Source organism: Alternaria burnsii (assembly GCF_013036055.1).
Source record: "Alternaria burnsii strain CBS107.38 chromosome Unknown 705, whole genome shotgun sequence".
NCBI lineage: Eukaryota > Fungi > Ascomycota > Dothideomycetes > Pleosporales > Pleosporaceae > Alternaria > Alternaria burnsii.
This window is the reverse complement of record NW_024066107.1, coordinates 1,935,884-1,950,196: the sequence shown is the minus strand read 5'-3', so window position 1 is coordinate 1,950,196 and position 14,313 is coordinate 1,935,884. Positions and strand designations below refer to the sequence as shown.

At 51.4% G+C, this 14,313-nt stretch overlaps 5 protein-coding genes across 5 annotated transcripts; 4 read left to right on the top strand and 1 right to left on the bottom strand.

Moving 5' to 3' along the window:
* Positions 1-96: 96 nt before the first annotated feature.
* Positions 97-2,701, top strand: GT037_000687 (40s ribosomal protein s18; the record flags this gene model as incomplete). The annotated part of the gene is made up of 5 exons (XM_038925734.1): positions 97-100; positions 249-273; positions 603-808; positions 859-1,026; positions 1,992-2,701. The coding sequence occupies 5 exons, from the start codon at positions 97-99 to the stop codon at positions 2,699-2,701; spliced, it is 1,113 nt and encodes a 370-aa protein (XP_038791590.1).
* A 1,064-nt stretch (positions 2,702-3,765) lies between these two features.
* On the bottom strand, positions 3,766-4,717 carry GT037_000686 (shwachman-bodian-diamond syndrome; the record flags this gene model as incomplete). The annotated part of the gene is made up of 2 exons (XM_038925733.1): positions 3,766-4,592; positions 4,645-4,717. 2 exons carry the CDS (start codon positions 4,715-4,717, stop codon positions 3,766-3,768), a joined length of 900 nt encoding a protein of 299 aa, XP_038791589.1.
* A 601-nt stretch (positions 4,718-5,318) lies between these two features.
* On the top strand, positions 5,319-7,013 carry GT037_000685 (carboxypeptidase y-like protein a; the record flags this gene model as incomplete). The annotated part of the gene is made up of 2 exons (XM_038925732.1): positions 5,319-5,802; positions 5,854-7,013. The coding sequence occupies 2 exons, from the start codon at positions 5,319-5,321 to the stop codon at positions 7,011-7,013; spliced, it is 1,644 nt and encodes a 547-aa protein (XP_038791588.1).
* Positions 7,014-7,959: 946 nt separating this feature from the next.
* Positions 7,960-10,094, top strand: GT037_000684 (gtp binding protein; the record flags this gene model as incomplete). Its single annotated transcript, XM_038925731.1, has 3 exons — positions 7,960-9,439; positions 9,501-9,582; positions 9,632-10,094. Coding segments are annotated over 3 exons (2,025 nt in total), but the record flags the coding sequence as incomplete, so codon positions are not given.
* A 1,696-nt stretch (positions 10,095-11,790) lies between these two features.
* On the top strand, positions 11,791-13,722 carry GT037_000683 (arabinose-proton symporter; the record flags this gene model as incomplete). The annotated part of the gene is made up of 6 exons (XM_038925730.1): positions 11,791-11,899; positions 11,968-12,305; positions 12,358-12,395; positions 12,444-12,961; positions 13,008-13,423; positions 13,477-13,722. 6 exons carry the CDS (start codon positions 11,791-11,793, stop codon positions 13,720-13,722), a joined length of 1,665 nt encoding a protein of 554 aa, XP_038791586.1.
* Positions 13,723-14,313: the final 591 nt, after the last annotated feature.

Here is a 14,313-nt window from a genome sequence, read left to right as displayed (position 1 = left end):
CACTTGCTTAAGCGAATTTCAGCATTTCAGATCCCGCCGTTTTGACTTCCAGAGCATCGACAACACCACATCGACGACGTACGACAAGCCGCCATCATGTGTGAGTATACCCGGATACTGTCGACTTGCATCATTTGTTGCGACCCTGGCATTATTCGCGCCGAGTGCGCCTCCCCCAGCGCGCGGAGTGGGGTCGCAATGATCGATGTCGAGACACTCCAAGTAGAGACATGCTGACAACGTTACAGCGCTCGTCTCCGGAGAGAAGTCCAAGTACGTACAGACTACAGCCTGAAGATTTCTGTCCGGTCTACTGCCTTGGCTTCGATACCCTTGGTCCGATTCTAGCCGCACAACATCGCGATTCGCCCTTCCAGTCCAGCAGCAATCCGAGGATAGAGAGGATAGAGTGATGAATGGATGCAACAAGTGTTGTAAGAAGATTATGGGAATCAAACACGAAGAGAGGATTTCGACATGCTGTTCGGACTGAAGTGGCCAATCGAGGTAGCGGATGGCTTTCGACTGCGGAGATCTACGCACAGGGGCGATACAGAATCGGAGGCACAATTGTATGACCAGAGCAGTGCTGACTTTACCAGCTTCCAATACATCATCCGTTTGTTGAACACAAACGTCGATGGAAAGCAGAAGGTCATGTACGCCCTGACCAAGATCACTGGTGTCGGTCGCCGATACTCCAACTTGGTCTGCAAGAAGGCCGATGTCGATCTGACCAAGCGCGCTGGTGACCTCACCTCCGAAGAGCTTGAGCGTATCGTTACCATCATCCAGAACCCTCTCCAGTGTACGCAATGGCAGTTTCCGTAGCAAAGGCCCCACACTGACACCCCACAGACAAGATTCCTTCCTGGTTCCTCAACAGGCAGCGTGATATCGTCGATGGCAAGAACAGCCAGGTCCTCGCCAACGGTGTCGCCTCCAAGCTCCGTGACGATCTCGAGCGCTTGAAGAAGATCCGCGCTCACCGTGGTCTCCGTCACTACTGGGGCCTCCGTGTCCGCGGTCAGCACTCAAAGACCACCGGTCGCCGCGGCCGAACCGTCGGTGTCTCCAAGAAGAAGGGTTAAAGGTTTTCGCTTGCGCTGGGCAGCTGGGGCTGGAACATGCCTTTACGAAATGGGTGGTGCACTTACGGTGTTTATCAAACGGCTTTCATTGGCTTTCACGCTTACACTTCATGCGGCAATGCACGATATGGAGTGAGGTGGTGCGGCACGGTTAGGGTTGGCCGAATACAGCCTGTACCAAAATCACACATTCAAATTTCGACTTGTTCCAACATGACGTGTGCTCGCTTTCGACAGTCGATGGGCCGTGTTGGCCATCTCGGGGGAATGGCTGTATGGTGCCTAGATAGGCCTAGTAATTGGTGATGAAGGACTAACATCGCATATGCGGCCATACTTCGCCCACCACGTCACACCACCACCACGCTTGTTAGTACCTCGGTGCGCACTATGTTTCCTGACTACCGCCTTTGATTTTTGTAAGCAGAGCTATCGGCTCGGACCGCTAAAGGTGTCCAGGTTGGTTCAGTTTGATTCCACAAGCATGCACAACAACAACCAACGTGGATCGAAGCTGCGATCGGTGGCGGTTGTCGCGCGCAAAATATTCTCCTGAGGTTCACACATATTTAACTAATTATGTCGGTCCTTTGTGACCTATCTGGTTGATAGATCAAGCGCCAAGTGTGGAGTGCGCTGTCCCACGCATCCTGCAACAAATCGACCTCTCCCGATCATCGGCATCTGCAGTATCATTGTCTCCTGTTCGTCTGTGCTCCCGTATTCCCCGCAATTTACGCCTTTCTCAAAGGAGGGAACTCGGAAGACATGTGACTTCCTCGTATGGTGCCGAATTCGTGGCATGGTTGCATATTCGATATGCAGGGCTAGCGGAACGGCCGCATGTCTGAGGTGACTACTGTGGATATAACCCTTACTGATGGTACCGACACTCGTTAGGCCGGTGGAAGGCCTCTTCGTTGCGTTTTCTCCTTTCGTCTGGTTTTTTTTCGTCCGGCCGCAGTCACTGCCCCGTCATGGCACTACCACGTACTCCTTCGCCAAGGGTGCGTATACGATCACAATCATTCGACTCACCATCATTGCGTATCAGTAGTTCTCCTACGGAGGAATCGCCGCTGTCAAAGTCCACTGGCTCGCTCATCACACTTTCAAGCTATGATGCCATTAAAGCTGCGGCACAGGGAGCAATGCGGTCCATTCAAATGCTACTCCCCCTGAACACCAAGATGAGCGATGATTCCATTCTCTCCGATGCATCTAGTGCCGCGTCTTCAGCGACAAGTTCTCCAAGCTCGACTGGAAGCGAGACGGAATTGTTCTCAAACCCACCTCCACCACCACCATCGCACTCGTCGCGACGTCGTCGTCCACGTCCTCACCCCTTATCGTTCGCACAGCAGACTAGTCATGACAATGATGTTGTGGCTGAACCAACTTCCCCGTTTCTCTACCAAGACACCAGTTGTCCGATGTACTCGCCGTGGCTAGTTCGCGTAGTACTGGATATGTACGATGTCAGAGGTCTAGATTGGATGGCGATTGCGGATCCGATCGAGCGGGTGTGGGGAGTGCAGACGAGTAGTGCTGATGTGCTTGGGATATTGAGCGACAATGGGCGTGTGCCTAATCGTCGGTGGTGGGATTGAAGTAGTGACTGAGAATGTCGCTATAAGGATGCGTCCGGCGAGCTGAATGTGTGTCTGAGACGGACCGGCACGGCTTCGACGACAACCTGGTGTTACAAGCTTTTCTTTTTGCTCTCTGTCTTTTGGATGTTTGTTCTGTGGACATTCCTTTTTTGACGACTTTCTTGTTTCACAGCATGGGTTAGGTACGGCATTCACACGGTAACGATAATGACTCAGGACTCATGATCACGAAGCATACGACGAAAACAGACGCAAGCAACGAGAAAACACGACTCAACGACCCTTTTCACGACTTTCGATCAGCATACATGTGTATACTACTGCCATGAAATGAAATTCTTTCGCGCGTTCACGCAGCCATCCTGTCTTTTCATTACAAATATCGATCCGTGACTATCATCGCTCCCCACTGCTACACGGAATCTCCCAAACCTCAGCCCTGAAGCTTTGTTGCCCCAAATCTCAATTTTGACTACCCCACGTTACTTACATGCACGAATATGCGAGGCTATGCAGGTCGGAAACAGCTGTCCCGCAACGAGTGGCTCTGTGCTGATGCATCGGAACCGTTACAGGTAGCACTGCATTGGTGGAGGATTTAAAGTGGTAATACACCAAAACGAATAAAAGGAGAAGTCGTGGTGCTTCATGTGAGGCCGATGGCCATGCATAGAGTTGTGAACAGGGCCGGATTGCTGTGCATGGACATATAGGCAGCTGATTATGCGCTCGGTTCACTGTATACGTCTAGCAGAATACGTTCTAGAGTAACGTCTAGCTATGAATCCGCATTTCTCCAGGGCACCGACGCTATGGCAGGGGGCAGTGTAAAGCTCCGCCAGGGCAAGCATGGTGGAACTGGCCCAGAAGCGGCCTTTTGTGGGGCGGAGGACATGTTCGCAAAGACTATGCTCGTCTTGTTGCTTGCCGTTCATGAATGCAAGTGCTTCATCCTCAAGAGACATAGGGACTTGTCCTGCGAGAGGTAGCTTCCGTCCTAATGCTGCCGCACGCGAGGGCGAGTGTCCTGCGCGATGCGTGCTTGTAAGACGTGTCACCACTCAGTCGTCGGCACCGACAGCCATCTCGAGAACTTCAACATTGCCTCTTCCCTTTGTCTGGCCCTCGATGAGCTCGTTCAATCCCTTGAAGGCCCCAGGCTCGACGAGACCGACTGCCTCCCATTCAGCGCCTATTGTCTCTTGGCTCTCAATGTTCTCCATGAATCCCAGTATCGCATCCTTAACAGTGCCGGTAGTTCCTTTGTCCTCAGTGCCTGCTTGCGCCTTGGGAGCGGTCTTTATGGCTTGCTTCAGAACGGATGTCGGACAGGTAACGCGCAACTTCATCTGCATACGGGCGACGGGTATCGGCTGGTGGGCTATAAGGGCCTTCATAGCAAACAGTGCCTGCGACTTGGCCGATTTGTTTGTGACGATGCCGGACCACTTGGGCAGTTCTTTGGCTTTGCCCTTGTCCTCACCATCCTCCTTGTTCTCACTCTTGTCCCCTTGTTGCGTCGCCGCTGCCGAGCTTAATTGGTCCAGAGCCTTCTCGATCATGCCCGTGGTATAGACACGCTTTGTTTTGGGATCCACAAGTTTCCCCGCCACGATATCGATGACCTCATTCTTGGTTCTCTCCAACTCAGCGTTGCGCTCCTTCTCGCCTACTTGCAGCTCGCCATGATCCAGTATGTCGGTGATGATATCTTCGAGTGATTTCTTGGGGAAGGCCTTTTCGAGATCGGCTTTTGGTGCGACTTGGCCCTTTGATACGTTGAGGAAGACGTTCTCGATTTGCAGCACGTTGGACAGATCCTTCTCAATTTTGTTGCGCCACTCGAGGACTTTGTTCTTGTAGCATGCGATTTCGAAGCGCTTCTTGCCTGTGGGATGTTAGTTTGCGCAGGACACGAGCTTCTGGCGAGGTTTGCGCACCCTTCTTCATGCGCACCAGCGAGACATTGGTGAGCTTGATCTGATTGGACGGCTGGTTGATTCCGACAGGCATCTTGAGTGATTACGGGTGTTGGTATGGGTATAATCGTGGTTGAACTGTAGATGTTGGGCCCAAGTCATAAAAGTTGCACGACATTTTGGTGGGGTCTGCGCGATGACATGCCTAGGTGCAGTCACTATGAGTGAAAGGGCGCTAGGCCGGATTTGGACCATGCAGGTCCAGCTCTAGCTTCCCGAGGTGCGCAGACAGCTCGGCAGCAGGAACTCGCCACGGCTTCCATGTCCAGACGGCGGGAATGAAGCTGCAAGCGTCATCATGTCTATGATGGCGGTCCACGGCCGGCGCGTGTCCTGCCACACGCGCCGATCACCGCTATCGTGAAACGCTAAGCCCATGTGATGCTGGAGCTCGGGCGGGCCAGCCACTCTGATAAGCTGTTGGGATGCGTCATGCTCCGTTGCCTGGACAAGCCGCGCCTCCTCCACAAGAGCTACCCATAGCTTGACTTAACTAGACCCATCCCATCTCTCCTCCTCCATCCATCCCTCCTCTTGCCCATCCATCACCGTGTGCTTCTTCATTCACTTGTAGAGGTGCTCATCTTGTCTTCACTCATCTACCGCTATAGCTCCGGAAGCTTAGCACCGCCATCATGAAGGTCGCCGCATCGGCGCTCCTCGTTGGAGCCGCATCCGCCGCTGTTGCGCCTCAGCAGCAGCAGATCCTCAAGTTCCCTGACTCCTTCAGCGAGCTCAAGGAGTCGACGTCGTCATGGAGCAAGCCGCTCCAAAACCTCGAGGAGAGCCTCAAGTCGCTCACTGGCGAGGCTCGCGCCATCTGGGACGAAGTCGCCATGATGTTCCCCGAGAGCTTCGAGAAGGCTGCTTTCTTCTCCCAGCCCAAGCCTCACACGCGCAAGCACGACAGCGAATGGGACCACATCATCAAGGGTGCCGACATCCAGAGCGTCTGGGTTGAGAACGAGAACGGCGAGAAGCAGCGCGAGATTGACGGCCAGCTCGAGCAGTACAGCTTGAGGGCCAAGAAGGTCGACCCCAGCGTGCTCGGCGTCGACAAGGTCAAGCAGTACTCTGGTTACCTTGACGACGATGACGAGGACAAGCACCTCTTCTACTGTGAGTACCCGCATGGCCATCATACACACCCCTGTATCTAACACTTCGCAGGGTTCTTCGAGTCGCGAAACGACCCCAAGAACGACCCCGTTGTGCTCTGGCTCAATGGCGGACCCGGTTGCTCTTCGCTGACCGGCCTGTTCATGGAACTCGGCCCGGCTTCCATCACAAAGGACCAGAAGGTCAAGCACAACCCCTACTCTTGGAACGCCAATGCTTCCGTCATCTTCCTCGACCAGCCCGTCAACGTCGGATACTCATACTCGAGCGGCTCAGTTAGCAACACTGTCGCTGCCGGCAAGGACATCTACGCCCTGCTTACCCTCTTCTTCAAGCAGTTCCCCGAGTACTCTCACCAGAGCTTCCACATCTCCGGAGAGTCCTACGCCGGACACTACATCCCCGTCTTTGCCTCTGAGATTCTGTCCCACAATAACCGCAACATCAACCTCCAGTCCGTCCTCATCGGTAACGGTCTGACCGATGGCCTTACTCAGTACGAGTATTACCGTCCTATGGCCTGTGGTGAGGGTGGCTGGCCCGCCGTTCTTGATGAGTCTCAGTGCCAGTCTATGGACAACGCCTACCCTCGTTGCGCCAGCCTCATTGAGAACTGCTACAACTCCGAGTCTGTCTGGTCTTGCGTGCCTGCGTCCATCTACTGCAACAACGCTATGATCGGTCCTTACCAACGCACCGGCCAGAACGTCTACGATGTTCGCAAGCCTTGTGGCAGCAACTCTCTCTGCTACGATGAGCTTGACTGGATACAGGGCTACCTTAACAAGAAGGAGGTCATGAAGGCCGTCGGCGCCGAGGTCTCCAACTACGAGTCTTGCAACTTCGACATCAACCGTAACTTCCTTCTCCAGGGTGACTGGATGAAGCCTTTCCACCGCGTCGTTCCCGGTATCCTTGAGAAGATCCCCGTCCTGATCTACGCTGGTGATGCCGACTACATCTGCAACTGGCTCGGCAACAAGGCCTGGACTGAGGCGCTTGAGTGGCCTGGTGCCAAGGATTACAAGAAGGCTCAGATGGAGGACTTCAAGATCGACGGTGACGGCAAGACTGTTGGTCAGGTCAAGTCCAGCGGTAACTTTACCTTCATGAGGCTTCATGCTGGTGGCCACATGGTCCCTTACGACCAGCCCGAGGCTTCGCTCGAGATGCTCAACAGGTGGTTGTCTGGTGATTTCTGGCAGTCGTAGAGGCTTTCGTTGCAGATTTAATAGGTTGAAATTGTCATTGAAGCATGTGATTATGCAGTGGTTGGAACAGTTTCCGCTCGTTGCTTGCATCATACGGACTTTGCCGACTTTTATATCAAATAGCAATCAACACAAAAAACAATTTTCCGTCCCCGTGATAACATCGTTCATGTGGCTTGTTGTCAAGTTCGTAACCCCTGATGATAAGCATATTCAATCGTTTTGTTGAATGCTGTCGATGCCATAGTGATCATTCAGAACTCTTCCAATGCGTACCAAGATATCAAGTCGTCATTCGTGCCTAGGTATCCCGAGTTAATAATGAATAGATACCTAACGATGCTCTTGGGTTGGGCAGGTATGTAACATCGGGGTTGCTCTGCATTTCACCCAGTCTCATACCGAAGACTAATTGCGGATGTTCGTGCCTGTACTACAAATTATGATAAGTGTGAAAGCCAGATTTCGATCGTCTGCCTAGCAAATTATTATGGGCGTACCAAATGCGTTGTAGAGAATGAAACCGAGATATGGGGACCGTCCTTGGGGTTAATACACGAAATGGCTACTGCTGAAGCATGAACAGCTGTTGCTTCACTTGGGAATGACTTCGTGCCACAGCCTGGATATTCTATAATCGTCATAGCAATTAGGAAAGTCATTCACTCTGACTCACTCTATCCTTGCCCATATTCACTCTTCACTTCGATTACAGTCGCAACTAGGAGTGCGCTAGAGGCTCCAGTGGTTGCCACCTGGACATATATGCGCTTGCGCCGACTAACTTGGCCGTTCTCTTGTTGTTCCCCTAGTTTATATAAACTCTTCTTTTCTCTGACTAGTTCCTCGAACCTCACCATTGCACTTTCGTTCACAGTAAACGAGTCTCAACCAACATCAGCGAACGATAATTGCTCCAGAAACAAACCGATAGCAATCATTCAACATGGCTGGAAACAAGAAGAAGAACAAAAATAAAGCTAACGCGAATGCGAATGAGAACATCAACTCTGGTAACAGGGAGAAAATGTCTCGAAGCAGTATGATTGAAAAGCGAGAGGACAACAAGGATGGAACCGTCGACCCACTCGATTCTTCTCCAGTATGGAGTGGGAAGGAGAACGGAGACAAAGCGCCTTGTGAAGCGGATGTCGTTGTTGACTCGTCCGAAGAACCCGCGGAATCTAGCCGAACCACAGAGCAAATGAACGATGTAGTTGCAGCCGAGCAAGGCAAGGATGGTTTCTTGCATGGCGAGCTTTCGCAACTAGGGCGTGTTGTCAATGAGTCTGAGCGACTACCGACGATCACGCAATCCAGACTGGACTCCAGCAATGTCTCTTGTAATACCCGTGCTGAGGAGCGAGTTTCCAAAAATGGATGGGCCTCTGGAAGAGAAGGGGTTCAAGATGTCACAGTTTCCCAAGAAGAGCTAAGCAACGGGTTCCAGCCAACTCCTGAGGTCCAGGTATCCCAGGAAAGTGTGGAGATGACGGCAAATGAGGTCCTCAAGAAAGACGAAGTGGTGCCGACGACTGAAAACATCGCTCAAAATCCAGGTCTCGAGGATACAGTAGTATCCGAGGATGATGACGGCAACGTGTCATCGTCTCAACCTCAATCGCACCTGCAGCCGCCATCGGTACCTGCTAAGCAGCTCCTTGATGACCACAAGACTCCCTCCAGAGAGCAGAGCTGCAGACCACAAGCATCAGCCAAGTTGCCGACGCAGATACCGAAACTTGATGATCGACCAGCATTATCTGAGCAAGAAATTCGGAAACAGCCCACTATACAAGCAGTTCCGACTGAGTCGCACCTACCCAGTAAACCCAAGGTTATCAGCAGAGACGAAAAGGCTCAGATGCTCAGCCCCAAGCTCGAAGAGGGGATAGAGGCGCTCCGTAAGCGTTTTGTTAGACAGATTGAAGATCAAAAACAGCGCTTCAAGCAGCGGGAACAAAAGCTTATTGCTGAGCGCGAGTTCCTAAACGACAACCTTGAGGCTACTCACGCGGAGATCACACGTCTTGAGAGCCTCCAGGCTCTCCCTCAAACACTCAAGCCTACCACTCGCGACCAAGGCACTCAGACAGCGACATCGACTGACTCACTAACCCAAGAGCCGAAGCTACAAGGCAGACCATCACTACTGCTTCACGGAATTCTGGAAAAGCCCAGCAATACGACACCATCTTCAGTCGAGCCGCGAACCCAAGAGCAGAAGAGTTCAGATGCCACGAGAAAATCACGGTTCCATGATACTCTCAAGTCAGAAAACAGGGATCCTAGTAAGAACATGGCGCAACCAGCGCAGGAGCAAAAGGAGGCAGAATTCGAGCGAAAGATCCACAGTTTGGCTCGGCAGGTTGCCGCGGAGGCTCCAGAACAAGTAACCCATTCTCCAAGGACTAACATACCTGCATGTAAGTGCCATTGTATGGATTGCACTTGAGACGTATACTGACTTTGTAAACCCACAAATAGTATCCAATCGAGTTCAACCGAGTACAGTACCTCCTACTACAATACAGCCTTCGCATATACTACGGCCTCGGGTACTACCAACGTAAGCTCCCTATTACAGTCCTCAGGAATCATGCACTGACATCACCTAGCACTGCTGGTCGTTATCTCAAATTAATTGTCAACAATAACGCTCAAACATTTTTATCTTACCACGAACACATTCTCGCGACGAACACCGCTTACTTTACTTTGAACGCGAAAGAAGATACTAGCACATCTCTTGGACGCAATCTCGGATGGTACGTCAATTTTAGTGGCGTACAGTTCTCCCTCGAGGTCATCAAAGAGTACACATATTGGCTCAAAGACGGCATAATTCGTACCGTCTATTCTCTTGTCCGAGGTACTCACCCCAACGTCAATATTGCCTTCCGATTCCTAGTCTTCGCCTATGTCTTTGGCGAGCATATTGACGACAAGCGTTGGATGAACGACGTCATGGATGCTTTCGTTGGTGCTCACAGTCGTGTTTGGCGCATCGAGACGAGCTTGATTGTCCACACGTACAAATTCACGAAGCACACATCACCTATGCGTAGATTGTTGGCAGATATGTATGTGTATCGCCGGAAATGTTTGCGCGTCGTGAACGACAGTCCTGCGGAGCTACCGGCCGAGTTTGAAGTGGATGTTGTCCGAGCATTGAGAGAGATGAGAGGGACTAGAAGTAGAAATTGGCTGGAACGTCTTGAAAATCCAAGTGTGTATCATGTACGAACGGTGAACTAGGGAGCCGGTAGGGATATGGACTTTCACAATGTCGATGATCTTGTAATAGGGGTGGCGATACTATAGCATCACAAGACAAGATCGAACGTCGGTTTGTATCGAGAAGGATACAGCGGATACGTTTTCGTAGGTTAGCGCGACCTTGTCAAGATAGTTTGATCATATAAAGCGTATAACAGGAAGAACTTCCGTGTACTCGCACTGCTTCTGGTCAAAAGTTCTCGATTCCGCGAAAAGAATACCAGAATATACAAACCGCATGACATGCCTGAGTCGAACCTCCCATGTATGCGGGACATGCAATGGACCTTTGTTTATAGAAGCCAGGTGTCAAAAGGCTCACTCCGCTTCCGCTGGGCAGCCTCGAACGAAACTTTAAACTCGTTGTCGCCGTCACCGTCGCCGTAGTTTCCCCAGACGATGAAGGAGGGGGTTTGTGGGGACCCCACCTTTTCCAGCTGTAGCAAAACTGGGTTGATGAGTGATCATAAGAGATAGTGACGTTGTTCGGTGTTATAGCAGAATATCGGAGGGAAACCAAGTCGGCGGTGGACATTACTGCAGATCAGTAGTGCGACCCGCTTTATCGGCGACTCTTTCCTTCCGATGCTTATCTGGGTTAGTGTGGCTGCTAGCGCTTGCCTGTCTCGACCTCTTCAGCAATTCCCGCCGCGACCTCCACTTTCCCCGGCAGTTTTTCCCTCAATATGGTCTGCTTTGAAAAGACGTTTACCCAACTGGACGACAGCACCGCGCGGAACGACGCGAACCTAACTATGGGGAATCTGGGGTAGTACTGACACGCCCATGCGCGTTTTCTGGGGTCTCTGAGCACCCCATACAGTCACCGCGGCCTTTGAAGACGCGGAGACGAACTTATGAAGACGGCGACAGGGGTCTGAATGCTTGCGGAGTCATTTCAGCCTCTCAGAAACAGATTCCGCAGGTCAATGACACGCGACCTGACCTCAGGAGAGCAAGATTAAGATCCAGATATTCATCGAGCTTTCACTACCGATTCACACGATCTGTAGCAGAGCCGCTCGGCCAGTCTCGGACGCAAGGGTCCCACAGAAACTTCGAGCGAACGTTTTGACCCAAGCGGCGTTGCCTCAACAGCAGGACCCCCACACGCGCACAACGCGGCCAGATCCCAAGCCACACAAGAATCAACGGACAGAAGCTCCCGAGCGGTAGTTATCAAGCCCAGCTAATGTACATTCACTTGAGGAAACGCTGGCCGCTGTCTATACCTAGCATTCAACCTGTTTGTCTTGGCATTTGCTCCAGGAAATAGTCGGATGTGCGCCTAACGGCAGTCATACGCCTGGCACTAGCGTTGGCAGATACTGTACATGGTGTGGGCCCACCGGACAAGAATTGACGCGGCATCAAGCGAGATATCGAAAGTGCATAAAGCTGTCGATTGCCTCCCCTCATTCACTGCATCCTCCAGGCAAAGCTATTCACTACAATAGGCGGCTTCAGCGCGTCACAAACCACACCACTGAACGACATCATGGGTGAACAAGATTCGATCAAAAGCGCGCCTTATGAGCAGCGCGAGTCGATGCCTCCTTACTCCAGCAAGCAAGGAATGGTAACCAGGGAGCCCTATGGACCAGCAGGTATGCATTGTGGCCTACCAGAGTTTAATCCATAACTGGAACGTACATGGAAACTAACTCAACAATAGGCTTCCGTGGCCTCTTCTCCAACCCATACGTGGCCATGTGTGCAGCTTTCGCTACGATCGGCGGTCTTCTCTTTGGATACGATCAAGGTGTTATCTCGGTGACCCTTGTCATGGATCAGTTCCTTGGCCGATTTCCACGTGTCTCGAGTGAAGCATCAGGAGCCGGCTTCTGGAAGGGGTTGATGACTGCTATGCTCGAGCTGGGCGCCTTGATTGGTGCTCTCTTTGCTGGTTGGATCGCAGACAAGCTATCCAGGAAGTACTCTATTGTCGTTGCAGTCATCATATTTACCATTGGAAGTGTTTTGCAGACAGCAGCAATGGACTACGCGATGTTGGTAAGTTGTAACTGTACGAACTAGGTTTGAGACGTAGACTGACTTTCTGTAGACAGTTGGACGTTTGATCGGTGGGTGGGGAATCGGAGCGTAAGTTCAGCCATCCTTGTATAAGAGATGTATACTAATTTCGTGTAGTCTTGCAACTATCGCTCCACTCTACATTTCCGAAATCGCACCTCCCGAGATTCGCGGTGCTCTCCTTGTTTTGCAGGAGTTCAGCATTGTTCTCGGCATCGTAATCGCTTTCTGGACAACCTATGGTACGCGCTTCATGGCCGGCGAGTGGTCATGGCGTCTTCCGTTTCTCATCCAGATGATTCCAGGCCTTGTTCTGGGTGTTGGCATTGTCTTCCTGCCGTTCTCTCCACGATGGCTCGCTAGCAAAGGACGCGACGACGAAGCGCTAGTCGTACTAGGCAAGCTTCGTAAGCTCCCTACTGATGACCCGCGTATCTTTCAAGAATGGTGTGAGATCCGTGCTGAGGTCACTTTCAATCATGAAGTCAGCGTTCAGAGGCATCCCGAACTGCAGGCCAAAACCCGCAAGAATGAGTTTAAGCTTGAAGTGCAATCTTGGCTTGACTGCTTCAGGCATGGGTGTTGGAAGCGCACTGTCGTTGGAGTGGGCATCATGTTCTTTCAGCAATTTGTTGGTATGTACCACATTAGCTCCAGCAAGGAAACAACTAACAATACTAGGTATCAACGCTCTCATCTACTACTCGCCCTCTCTCTTCGAAACACTAGGCCAGGACTACGAAATGCAGCTTCTGCTTTCTGGCATCATCAACTGCACGCAGCTCGTTGGTGTTGTAACAAGTCTGTGGACTATGGATCGCTTTGGACGCCGACCGTTGCTCCTTGTGGGCGCTGCTCTCATGTTCATCTGCCATCTCATCATCGCCGTCTTGGTTGGCAAGTTTGGTGACCGATGGCTGGACTACGCAGTGGAAGGCTGGGTTGCTGTCGCCTTCCTATTCTTCTTCATGTTCAGCTTTGGAGCTACTTGGGGACCAGTCCCATGGGCTATGCCCTCAGAGATTTTTCCGTCTTCATTGAGGGCGAAGGGTGTCGCACTCTCAACGTGTTCGAACTGGTTCAACAACTTTATCATCGTAGGTCCACACTTCCTCTATGACTGATATAAGCCGCGACTGACACGTACCAGGGTCTTATAACTCCGCCTCTCATTCAAAACACTGGCTTCGGAGCCTACACCTTTTTTGCCGTCTTCTGTCTGCTCGCCTTCGTTTTCACATTTTTCGTTGTGCCGGAGACCTCTGGCAAAACACTTGAGGAAATGGACCAGGTGTTCAAGGATGTCAGCAGCGAGGCGGAAGAGCAACAAAAGGCTCGCATCATGCGCGATATTGTGGAAGGCAAGCAAAACGAGACCGTGGCTGTAGTTCCCTAAGAGGGGTTGTAACGACAGCTTCGTATCGTCTAGATTAAGTGTCTCGAATGATGAGCGAACAATTGATATGAATGAGTTTATAAACATCTTTGCGCACATACACGCAATTGTCAGCCTCGTGCCGCTAATTCTCCGTGTTGACTCTGCGATCTATCGAGTTCTGTCAATCTACCATCGCGACCTAGAAATGCGGTATACGGCCTCTTCGCTTCCTTTTTATATCTAAAGTCTGGAGTTCTGTTAATCGTGGTAGGCGCACGTATCGTACAATTGATCGAAAGATCGTGCGTTCGAGGAGTAGTCTCATCATACACAACAGGCGGCTTCTCGTTGCGAAGCGCATGCTGTACGACATGCACATAAGGCGTACACGTAGTATTATTGTTTGCTACCATACTTACTCAATGAAAAAAAAAGATGACGTCTTGATATAAGTACCTACTGTGTAACAATGACGACCTTGGTGTTGCGGAGGACGGGCAACTGCAGCTTAGTTGTTCTTCGATAGTGTTCAAAGCCGGCGAGATGCATTGGTTGCAGGATATTGAAATGGGTTGTATACCTCTTGATTAGCTCCAAAAGTGTATATAG